The sequence below is a fragment of the Papaver somniferum genome, chromosome 1 (genome assembly GCF_003573695.1).
Source record: "Papaver somniferum cultivar HN1 chromosome 1, ASM357369v1, whole genome shotgun sequence".
NCBI lineage: Eukaryota > Viridiplantae > Streptophyta > Magnoliopsida > Ranunculales > Papaveraceae > Papaver > Papaver somniferum.
Window position 1 is genome coordinate 7,748,804 of NC_039358.1, and position 12,992 is coordinate 7,761,795.

The 12,992-nt window shown below is 39.3% G+C and overlaps 1 protein-coding gene across 1 annotated transcript; it reads right to left on the minus strand.

The window, feature by feature from the left end:
* Positions 1–7,945: 7,945 nt before the first annotated feature.
* On the minus strand, positions 7,946–10,515 carry LOC113325363 (cytochrome P450 CYP82D47-like). The gene is made up of 2 exons (XM_026573559.1): positions 9,325–10,515; positions 7,946–8,848 (listed from the first exon to the last, which is right to left on the minus strand). Exons 1-2 carry the CDS (start codon positions 10,384–10,386, stop codon positions 8,204–8,206), a joined length of 1,707 nt encoding a protein of 568 aa, XP_026429344.1. The 5' UTR covers positions 10,387–10,515; the 3' UTR covers positions 7,946–8,203.
* Positions 10,516–12,992: the final 2,477 nt, after the last annotated feature.

Below are 12,992 nucleotides of genomic sequence, written 5' to 3' on the forward strand. Positions count from 1 at the left end.
CAAGGTTGTTGGTCAAACCCGCTAGCCCATGTCAACTTGATACATTCCCACCGACCGAGTGCAAAAATCCTGGAAGAAGATTCTGGAAGTTTCTGGATGACTTGTTGACCAATTTTCTTTCATTTGAAGTTTATCTCGAAATAAGGATTTAACCCAGATATTCAATTAAATTAATAGAGGGGAATCTCAACCCTAAAGGGACATATGCCTTGATACATAAAAATACATCATAAAACCCTAAAAGGATCAGAAATCATTGTAATCTAAATTCAATAAAACATGTCTCCCCACGGTGATTCATCCGTGGATGTTGGCAAAACATGACGAACCACGTTAGATTCATGTCTTATTTACGCTTGTTTCAAGTAAAACCCTATTTTTCATCATCATCACCAAATCAATTGTATTTAATGTCTTGAAATATGTATGGGTAGAAACCCAAGCTTTCCTTACAACTTTTACAATCCAGTTAATAGAACTGCAATAGTCCGGCTTCGCAGCAACTGCTGTAGTCCAGTTGATCAAACTATTGTAGTCCAGTTTTTCAGCAACTGCTACAGTCCAGTTGATCGAAAATGATGCAGTACAGTTTTCTTCATAACTAATACAGTCCAGTTGATCGAACTGTTGTAGTCCAATTTCTCAACAACTGTCCAATTGATCGCAACAACTGCAGTCCAGTTCTCCTCACAACTATTAAAATTCAGTTGATCAAACTGCTGTAGTCCAGTTGCCAGCAACAGCTTTAGTCCAGTTAATCGAAACTGCTGCAGTCCAGTGTTCCTCAAAACTATAAAAAACAAGTTGATCAAACTGCTGCAGTCCATTTTCTCAACAACTGCTGCATTCCAGTTCATCAAAACTGTTGCAGTCCAGTTGATCAGACTGCTGTATTCTAGTTTCTCAACAACTGTTGCAGTCCAGTTGATCGCAACTACTGTAGTCCAATTTCCCTCACAACTTCTACGTTCAGTTGACTGCAACTGCTAAAGTACAGTTTTACTCATAACTGCTACAATGTAGTTGATCGAACTGTTGTAGTCCAGTTACCAGCAACTACTGCAGTCAAGTTTACCGCAACTGCTGCAGTACAATTTTCCTCATAACTGCTACAGTCCGTTGATCAAACTGTTGTAGTCCAGTTACCAGCAACTACTATAGTCTAGTTGACCGTAACCGCTGCAGTACAATCTTCCTAATAACCTCTACAGTCCAGTTGATCGAACTGCTGTAGTCTTGTTCTCCAATAACTGCTATAGTCCAGTTAATCGAACTATTTTATTCCAGTTACCAGCAACTACTGCAGTCCAATTGACCGCAACCGTTATAATCCAATTTTCCTCATATTTTGCTAATCCAATTGACCAGTTGATCGAACTGTTATGGTCCAGTTCCTTAGTAAAAACTGCAATACAATTTGAATGTAAATGTAGCACTCCAATTTCGATTCAACTGGTGCAGTCTAGTCTGACAGAAAGTTCGGTGGTTAAGTCGAGCCAATACGATACGTTGATCCAACTGCGCCAGAAAAATCCACTAATACTGAGCCGAGTTGTTCGAGCCTTTTTCTTCAACAAGACGTCATCATGAACTCACCAGGATAGTATATGCACTCGTAGAATGACATTGCATCTCACACAACATCATAACGTCATCTTCGACGTCGACAGTCACCGCTTCTCCAGGGATTTCGTCATATTAGGCCACCATGGCCGACAGACTTTGCAAACCCCATCCAAAGGTCAGTAAGTGAAGCCAAGCCATTACATTAAGCCGACGCCTACAACCACATCGTTCTTTTCAACCAAGTCGCATACACCTTAGACGAATCTTCATGTCAGAGCCGCCTGTACAGAGCCATGAGCTCTCGGATGTTTCCACCCAACTACGCAGTTTCTAGAGATTTTTGGCCCAAGTCGAGACATGATATAAGCAAGAATATACTGGACGTTTCCGACCCATTCAATATTACCTACGGATAATTTCACCTTACATGACCAATTGGATCAGGTTTAATAAATGATTCAGGATTTGCACCAAACCAATCCAACTAGTCCATCCAACATACTATCAATGTAAATCAACAGAATATCAGCTATCGCATCATCACCTTCTCCGGTTATCAACATCACATTAGCGATCAAGTCGATTGACTCGCCGATCTTTGGTTCATTACATTCATCTTTCAATCCCCACCAACATGGAGGCAAAAATTGTTGCTTTTTGAAATTTAATCCGAGGCATGGTGCAGTTACCTCGTAAGCTATCATCATCCACTGTCAAGTGAAAACTCAATATCATTTTCAAGGATCGTAAATGCTGTTGTATCGATTTTTAATCCACAACGTGCTCGTGTTCGAGATCAAAGTTCTTATAAGCTTTAGGGTTATGTTTGGGAATTTGTTATGCTGACTTTTTGGTGCGCATCATGATGTTCGTGCTAACTGTTGTGTCAACTTTTATCCGCAACTTGATCACATCTAAAGATAGTGGAATCTGTTGAGTTGAATTGAGGTCCATAATATGTTTGATATCACAGTTCCTCGTGATTTTTTCCTCGAGAGTTCGTCAACAACAAGATTGATCTTGAGCAACTTGATTGATTTTACATTTCGGAGGTGCTCTTGCCTGAATATTTTTGCAATATTTTGTTCGAAAATTATCACCACTGGGAAACATCATCATAGCCAGTGGACATCCTAATCACTATATAAACAAATTCGGAATAGTACTTCTCATAAGGTACATATACAATTTAAATATTTTTGCATCAGTTCATAGAGTCATGCATACTTTTATTCAATGATACATCTATAATGTAGCGAGCGATTTTGTATGCCAAGTCACATGGAGATGCACACATCCCAATTATGCGCGCATCTGGAAAAGTGGGATCGACCGCATGCGCGAATTCCAGATAGCAGAAAAAACCTCAAACCCATTCCATGCGCGAATGAGATGCAGCAAGGAAGTACACATTTGTGCGAGCATTAATCAGCATGCATGGAAATTATAATCTACTGGGGGCGAGTTGCATATCGCTTCAACCGCGATAACCATCGGTTGAGGGCGAGATATGTAACACCTCAGTGAAAAAAGTATTTCTTTTAGAGTTAGCTGCACAACACTTCACACACATGGAGGCGAGTTATGTAACACCTAAATGAAATTCATCTGTTAGAAATTACGACAAAGGAAACCCGAACTTCTTAATCCTACAACGAGTTACAAGATTAAGAGGAGGGCGAGTATAAATCCTAATATTTTGATGCAATTATCGTCAAATTGCAACATTAAAAGCTACGAGCCGGTAAATGTTACAGCCAAGCTGATCGCAGCTGCTGCAGTCCAGATTTGCTCGAAGATGCTGCACTGCATCTTTGCTCGACGCTCCTGCAGTGTAGCTGATCGCAGCTGCTGCAATGATGCTTTGATAGTTACTGCTGCAGACCAGCTGATCGTAGATGCTACATTCCAGTTTCGTTCGCATTCCCTGAAGTCCAGCTGATTGCATCTGTTGCAGTGCAACTTTGATCGCACCTCTTGTAATCCAGATGATCGCAGTTGATGCATTGCAGCTTTATTCGTAGCTGTTGTAGTCCAGCTGATCGCCGCTGTTACAGTCCAGTTTTTCTCATAACTGCTGTAGTGCAGTTTTATATGGCTGTCGTAGTACAATTTACAACAATTGTTGTATTTCAGTTCCGCTGAAACTGTTTCGATGTAGTTTCTACAACACTGCTGTTATCCTGTTAACTAATGAAGACATGTTAAGATCGCTTTCATATCGAATAGCATATCCAAGACCGTTGGGAGGTTATACGACATACAAAGTCTGTTACCATACCAACGATTGAAGGGTCTCACCAATGGATATTGTTTTTTCTCTCACAACTGCCGCATCTCAGCCTATAGTCGACAACAGTTTAGTACCAATATCTACTGCTACCCAGTTTGGTCGAAAGTTATTGTCATCCCGCAAATTCAAGTTTCGCTTGCAACAACATTCAACACAGATCTTATGGTATGGAAGGGTGATAAAAGTGGACAGTTTAAAACATCTACATCAGTGGAGAAGATAAGACACAAATAACCATCTCTTCCCTGGACAAGGTACATTTGGAAATCATCCTTACATCCCACTATTGCTAGTAATATATGGAAGTAGCAGCATGGTGTCTATGTGGATGATGAGAACAAAAGTCCCCTAACAAAGATATCATTAATCACACTCTTTGGAGTTATAAGTTCAGTGTTTTAATCTGGAATTGGTTAGGAGATATATTTGTATTTGGTAATCCTAAGTTATATGAAGGAAATTTGAACTTACAAGGAGTTGTGGTTTCAAAGGAATAAACAGTTGTTTGAAGAAGTTATGCTTAACTATAATGGTTCTAAAAGCAGAATTTGTCAAATTGTACAGGAAGGAGGTTATAGAATGCAGGGGGAAGATGCAGTCAGGAATATGATTCACAAATAATATCATTATTTCATATCGGAGAGAGGAAAATAATATATAACTGTATTAAGGAACGTTACTGAACTCCTTCTACTAAAAATTATACTTTGTTTTGCTGTAATGGTGCATCCTTTGGGAATCCAGATGATGCTGGTTTTGGATTCATTGCCAGAGACAGTAATTGTCAAGTGATTAGTATACTGTCAGCTGGTGTAGGAAATGCAATCAATTTCATTGCTGAGGAATTTACTGTTTTGTGTACTTGAATGGGCTGTAAGTATGGAATACAGTAAAGTAATCATCAGATCAGATTCCAGGTCGATTATTAGTGGTTTCATTAAAGGCAATGTATCCTGGTACGTCATAGATGACTTAATGTGATGCAGAAGTTACGTGATGTTATATTGAACATTGTTTTAGAGAAATCAATTTCTCTGCTGATGAATTGGCAAAGAAGATTATGCGCATGGGAAAAATCACTCAATTGGGAAGACCTACATCCATGAAGAGAATTGAGATGCTATACATTGCTTATTATAGATTCTGCAAGTAAAATTTGTTTAAGCTGTCTTGTAATTTTAGATTTTTTTTTGTGTCATTTTTGTATTGTATTTCTGCCTTTTCAGTTGTATCTTGACTCTTTAGTCATTTTCTGAAACAAAATGATGTGATTCAGCAAAAAAAAGACCCACCTTAAATCTATGTCTCTCATTTACGTTTGTTTTGTGTAAAACCCTAGTTTTCATCATCATCACCTAATCGATTGTGTTTTGTGCCTGAAAATATTTCTGGGTATAAACAATGATGTACGTTTTATTTTCTTTTTCTTTCCAACAATAATATTTTATTAAATGCCAAAGAATTTATTAAAACTATATCAAATGTTCCAATGGAACTAACTCCACCAAAGAAAAATATCCTTTTCTTGGTTTCCTTTGCTAATAATGTGGTGAAGCAGACCTGCAGATATTTTGGTTCTTAACTGAGACAATGGTCGAGACACTTGTTTCGATGTTACCGGTGTTTCTCCTTTCACTGGTAATGGCGTGCAGACCTTTTCGCCTAGTGTGGCTATCTATTGTGCTGTTGATCGTAAACGCAAAAAATATCTCGGCATCTGCTCTAGACATGCATGGTTATTGCTTTGGTACCTTGGCTTTTACGACCTTGGGCGAGCTTGGTGAAGAGTTTGTGGTTTACTTAAAGAGTCTAAAAAATTTCCTTATTAGACATGATTTGACTTCCAAAGTAGGCAATTTTTTGTTTCATAGGATAAGCATAGCTATTCAGATGGAAGCTGGAGCCCAGCTTGTTGCTTGGCTTCCAACTATTGCCTGGTCTTTTGAGCTTACTTAATGTAATTTTCACTATATTTTAAATTTTTTATTATTAGATAAAGAGTATTACATTAACTAGTTGGAAGCCTAACAAGCTAAGCTCCAACAACGTACTACTACATTAATTGAACAGGTTTCCGTGCAAGCCTACCAACGAGCTTCATGGGTAACCTAGCCTAGGGAGCCGAAGCGGATGGGAGGGATGAGATTGTGTCACAAAGGGGTCAAGCTAATTCTACCTTCCATGTTAATTCCTGCAATATTACACCATTGGGGGATCTAACCTGGGACCTCCTGGAGCGCATGAATCTTTAGGAAACAGGGATAACCAGCTGAGCTAGGTGCCCGTTTTCAAAAAAATAAAATATCACTAAATTTTATTGCTTCATAAAAATAGCCTTTATTCTAGGCATCTACTAACAAAAACTTAAATAGTGTAGTTGCATATCTTTTCTGATGACTACACCCAAGTAGATCTAAGAACTATAAAACTATAAACATTCAAGATTCCAAACAAAATATAAGATGAACAGAACCGAAAACAAAGAAGAACATAAGCATATAACGTGGTTCAGCCATTTTAGTCTACATCCACAGTGAAATAAGTTATTTATTTATTATGAAGGTCTTACCCTTGATCGAATTTATAAATATCACTCGGATTTCTCTCTTTACTCTTCTCTAAATCTCTCTCTAGAATTCTATGTAGAAAGACCATCTAGATTACATGTCCATTACTTTTTACATGGACTGGTATTTATAGACAGACTGGACTCGTGGGGATGCAACCCAATATATCTCGGATGGTGAGGCTATCGTACATCGCATCTTTACTCGGACTGTCTTCTGCACTTCTTCTCTCCGAGTTTTCTCGTCTTGCTTACACATCGTGTTGCTCCTTCTTTTGGGACTAAACCTTCTTCGTCCAAGTCTCTGATGTGATGTACTCTTGTCATAGCTATGTCGCACCTCCTTTGATCCTTCATTAAATGCTTAGCTATCTTTTTAGACTTGACCGTCTGAATGATCTGACTACTCTATACACGCGTCACACATGTGGTTGAGTGGTAGATATCTCGATGCAGATGCAGATCTCCTTTTAGGACATGATTCAGTATATTCCTCACACTTTTTGATCATGGGATCACCTCCTGTGATGCTTCCACATAGCGTTCGGATATTTTACCCTCACAAATAGGGTTGGTTTGGATTCTCCGGAGAGATTTGCTCATTTCTTTACTAATTTGTTAACTTCTCTGTAGCAATGCATGTATGAACTCTATGTGGTAAGTACGTGCGCAGTAAGCCCAAACGCACCAAAGGTAAGAAAACCCGTGACATAATAACAGCAGGTACTAATTAGTACAAATGAAGAGTGTTGTTGCAACAGCAGCTGGACCTACATAGGACCAGTGGAAGTCAAAATCAGCAAGAGTTAAAGAAGTATTTCACCAATTGGAAACAGCGTCACAACTGCAACCACTTGTGATGTTGATGGACCTTATTGCAAATGTGGAAGGCTTAGAAATCCATATTGTGTAACACCATTACATTATTTTTCTACATCTTATTGCTGGTAATAAAAATGTCATATAAAAATTACAGTTGCACGACATTTTCGTAACATTATAGTGCTTTACACCCAGCTGAATGAAAAACTCTTGAACTGGTAATCGATTGGTAACCAAATCAGTTGCCATTTTCCTGATCACAGTGATCCATATGATGTATTAATGCGTGAACAATTTCACAACTGTAACTACTATGTTATGGCATTTGGGCTGTGCATGTAAAATAGCCGGAAAGTACCGGTTGATAAAATTCGTCAGACTCAACAACACATATAATTATAGATTTAGTATCAAGGTTATACAGCGAAGGGTCCACCACAGTTCTGCCGAACCTTACGGGGCATCCATCCTAAGGAATGAGATTTTCAGGGTTATGTAGGGTTTCATTTGCTGTAGGAAAATCCTACACGGAATAACACAAGCTTTAACCTAAACAAATAATGCACCCTAATTTTCTTAGAATTTTTACAAACCATTGGCTATGATTATAACACCCATCCTAACCTATCCCTCCTTATTAAGTTTACCATAACAAAAGAACCACAAGTGAAAATGATATCTCTTCACAAATCTCCAATTATTCGCATCAAATGCTCTACTTACCGTGCTTCTCTTTAGAAAATGATCATATCACCCACAGAATCCAAATGAGATGTCTGATCAAAATTTCTTGTTTAAACTAAAAAATATTCACCTTCCTGAACATACCATTTCTAGTTTGAAGCTCTATATTGCAATAACACCACCAGCCATTGAAATTTCACCTTCATATGCCGTAACAAGAAGTAAATGCAGTTATAATAGTAGCATTTCCTCTGGTATCCTTGGTAGTACTTCTAGTAAAGTGTGATAGGAAGGCGTGGGCGAAGGTGAACTTCTAGTGGGGTTACTTTGGGCATTGTTAAACCTGAACCTTCTGTCATGTCTATTACTAGTCCATTTGACCCAATGTCAAAATCAAATGCATGGAGTAGCCGAGCCAGAGTCATGTGAAGCGTCTGGCTGGCAAAGTTGATCCCTGGGCACATCCTCCGTCCTGAACCAAATGGTGTATACACAAAGTCTTGACCTTTAAAGTCCAACTTAGAAGCTTCACCGGTACCACCATCCTGTTGTGGAAGAAACCTGTCTGGCTTAAACTCCAATGGGTTTGACCATACTCGAGGATCACGATGAATTTTCCACAAGTTAACCAACAAACGTGTCCCTGATTTCACTTCATACCCACCCACATTACAGTTTTCAATAGCCTCATGGGGTACGGCCAGTGGGCCAGCAGGATACAACCGGAGAGTTTCCTTGATGACTGCTTGGAGATAAACCAGGTCATTGACGTCTCGATCTTCTACGTTTCGTTCCTTTCCAACTACTGTGTCAAGCTCATCTTGAACCTTCCTCAAGACTCTAGGATTGGTGAGTAGTAGCGAGAGAGCCCATGCCAATGTCACTGAAGTGGTGTCTGTGGCAGCCAAGATAAGTGTCTGCAAGGTAGACAACTAAATTCAATTAGCTCATCCATCCAATTAATTTCGGTGTTCAATCATACCTACCAAATCCAGAGGATTACGTATATACTTCAAAGGATAAGATTTGGCTCATCCCGAGAAAGAAATAGGAGACAAAAGAAGATAAATGTATTGCGCCAGCGCTACCTTCTTACTTTTCCGCGTAGACCTAAATGTAACAGCTAGTTGTTTGTGCTGGCATCTTCTTAAGATACTTTAATTAACATCTTTATCTAGTTTCCATCTGTTTATATTATATAATGTTCAGTCATGGCAAGATGGTGCTGATATCCTGACACATATATTATGTTCTACCCGGATCATGCATGGGTTAGCCAGCTAGTTTATTGATAAGGCGGTCCTGCATTCAATGTAATCAATATAACAGGCAAATCATATCTAATTGATTCAATATAGGATAAAATTACAAGGAGGGAGTATAATTAACGTACCAAACATGTGGCTTTTATGACAATGTCCCGATTGTAACCGAAGAAGAGATCATCCTTTCCTTCATCAAGAACTGATAGCAACACGGCCATGAAGTCATTCTCATCATCATGATTTATGCCCATTGATGTTGGGCTTGATAGTGGTTGAAGTCTCTTTTTTTGTCGGTGCTCTTCAAGCCATTTTTCAGCAATCAAGTCCATCTCTTTGGCTATCTTCTTCATGCGTTTCTTTTGTCCATCCACATCAAGCCACCCAAGGTATGGAAGAACATCAGATGCCACTGAAGCGCCTGATAGTTCAAAGAACTCTACGATAGTCTTATGAAGCTTTAGACCCTCTAATTCCTCTTCGTTCTGGCAATCCTCGTTTTGATCATTATCTTTGTGGACAAAGACAGGCTTTCCAACAACGAACCTCAACACCACATTCAAGGTTAGATGTCCAAACATTTCTGTCATGTCGACTTTAACAAAATCTTCAGCTGCACCTGCAACATTTTGCTTTATCTGGCTTTGCGTTTTCACCCAACGGGCATATAATGTTTTCACGCAGCTGTTGATCTCAAAGTAGGGGATATGCTTGAGCGACTCGAGCCGCTTATGTGTGAGTAATTGGAGAGTAGAGATCTTTCGTGTCTCACGCCAATAAGGACCGTAAAACGAAAAACCAAACATGGCGTGATCATAAGCGAGGTACTTGGCTGAAGCACTAGGTGGACGACTGGCAAGGAACTTGTCGTTGGTGGTGAAGCATTCCTTAGACATCTCCCAACTACTCACAACCAAGGTTGGGTGCATACCAAACCGGACCATGAAGACAGGTCCGTATTTTTCAGACATGTTAGCAAGGGTTTTGAACAAAGGTGTAGATCCTACTAGCTGTGGAAGATGACCCACTATAGGCCATGAACCTGCAACTTCCGGAGGCCGTAATTTGGATTTTGAATTCCTGCTTCGCCTTGTAATGGATACCCATAAATAATAGAAGGATAAGAAAGCTAGTAATAAGCCTGTTATTAGTGGGTAGTACTTTTGTTCGATGTTTGGCAAATCCACCTGCATATTTAAACGAACGGCTTCAAATTCTATGATGATGATGATAATATGAGGATATATGTATAGATTGGTATACTTGGGTGATCCGGATTGTGCTTTTTGGCTAGTTTCAAAAGGAACTATTATTTGATGGTAAATTATTGTGAATGAAAATGAAGAATACTAGCATTACGTGCGTTGCTATTTATAGGCTTTTGGTTGGTAAATCTAGTATAAACAAGTTTTTTCTTTTTTTCTTTGGCGATGGGATATGGTCAAATATGTCATTTTCCCAATAAATGGATGACGTGCGTGGTTGCGTAACGTTGCTAAATCATTAATGTTCAGATTCTTAAGCTGATCTGCATTTGTAATATGCACTGTGTTGACGATGGGAAAAAAACGGTGGTGTGACAGGCAAAGACACACAGAAGCTTGCAAGTATACAAGGTCAAGTTTATAGAATAGAAGGAAAGCAGGGGAAAGTCCACAGGGAGTGGGAGCATACAAGAAGTTTTCCTAAGCTAGCAAATGATGTAAAACAAGGTACAGTTTCACAATGTTATAGTGGCAGTGAAACAAAGAAGGCAAATGGCATGAACCAAGGCTGCAAGGTAAAGCAAAGAAAACAGCTAAGAAAACAACAAGGTAAAGCAGCTAAGAACCAAGGCTTGGAAGCCAAGGGCAGAGGTGAGTTTGTGCACTGACTTCAGTGCACAAAAGGCTTCAAAATGCAAGAAAAAAAAGGCAAGAAAATAAACTGAACTGAAAGCACACAGAACTGAACTTGAGTGACTGAAAAAAAAGGAATTGTGGCTAAGCTAAGGCTTAGATTCCACCTGGTGTCCTAATCAGATAGCATATTCCTAGGTTGAGTTGAGTCCAATGCATACAATAGAAAGGAAGGAAAAACAGCTTGCTAACAGAAATACCCCTAGTATTGACTGTCTTTTGACACCACAATCAATCACAAGCAATCATAGCACTGCTTTCTTCCCAATGCACAAGAAAAACAAGCATATGGCATCCTATCCTAGCAATTTACCATTTGACAGTGCACCAAGGCTTCATCACAGCCTTAGCTTGTTGCTACTTAGCTCATGCTCAACATGTTACAAACACAAGCATTCATCATGCAAAATAATTCAAACATAACATACACACAACAATCAACTGTAACTGCATAAGAAGACTGAAATTGGAATTGCATAATAATTTGGTTTTAATTCTCTACTGGCTAGTCCAGAGAGCATCCCCCTCTAATTCACAACCCTTACACCTATTTATACCCAAAAACAAAATCCCCAAAAATCAGGACTACATCAGTCCAATTAGGGTTTGGTGAAAATACAAAATAAATCGAATAAAATCCTACCTAACTATGATAACAACCCTAATAGACTAACCCATGCTTCAATTAGACGTACAATTGATTTCCCCAAAAAATTCCCAAATCAGAAAAATTAGGGTTCTTATAAAAATTACTAAAATTTACCTAATCACTGTTGACACTGGTGGATGTCGACCCATGCCTCCAATCCTTCTCCTGATGCTTCTCTTGTTCTTCACATGCCCTAATTGCTTTTCTAGCTCATCTATTTCATCAATTTCTCTTCTAGGGTTCCTGTGAGAGGAAAAGATCGAGGAATTGATGTTATAGAAAGCTAGAGGAGTAGGGGAATGATGGCTCGAATGGTGATGGTTGAATGATTTGGGGGGGGGGAGAAGATGGTGGAGTGATTTGTGGGAGAAGATGGTGGAGTGATTTGGGGGGAGCGTCACTGTTGCAGAAGTGGGGAAGAGATGGATTCGATGGTTTTGGGAGAAGGGTGTGTTTGGCTAATGGGTGTAGGGTTCGGTCGCTATGGTGTGTAGCGGGATCATCGAGTTAGATGTTTGGCGAATCTCGACCGTGGGATATGGAGATGAAAGATCAATCTGACGGTGAGATGAAGTGGATCCTGTAGCGACCGTTGGATTATACAATACAACAAAATTAACGACACCAGATGGAGTTAGGTGTTATAGTGTTTTGCAGGGACTTCAGATTTTGATGCACGATGAAGAAGCGACCATTGGATGATGAGATGGATCCAATCTAACGGCTGAGAATGGAGGCGGGTATGGATATAGAAAATGGGTTTGGGTAAGGGTTTTGGGCCTTGGGTATGCCAAGCCCATATCTTCTTTGAACAATTCTTCCTTCTTGAGCCCATTCCTAGCTTTTTGGACGTGCGCTCCATTCTTTGCGGCTTCCTTGCGTAATTTCTCCGGCTTTTCACTACTCTGCTCTTTCCGCTCCGCAATTCATCCAGACTTTATTTATTACCTAAAAATGCAAAATTAAGTAAGAAAAATATTTATTCTTGAAAACAATGAAAATACAGAATATGGGATAAAATGTAGAATTAATGCACAAAAGATGAGTTAAATGCCAACAAAAAGGGATAAATATATACAATATTTGGCACTCATCAAATACCCCCAAACCTGAATTTTACTTGTCCTCAAGTAAAACAAAACTAAGGAAATCCTAACTATACCACTGTCGCTGGTCTCTCGAATGCATTTAGCGTATGCACTAAGCCTTTTAAACCACTAAGTGTCCCTAGTGGACGAGTTGAAGTCTCGTG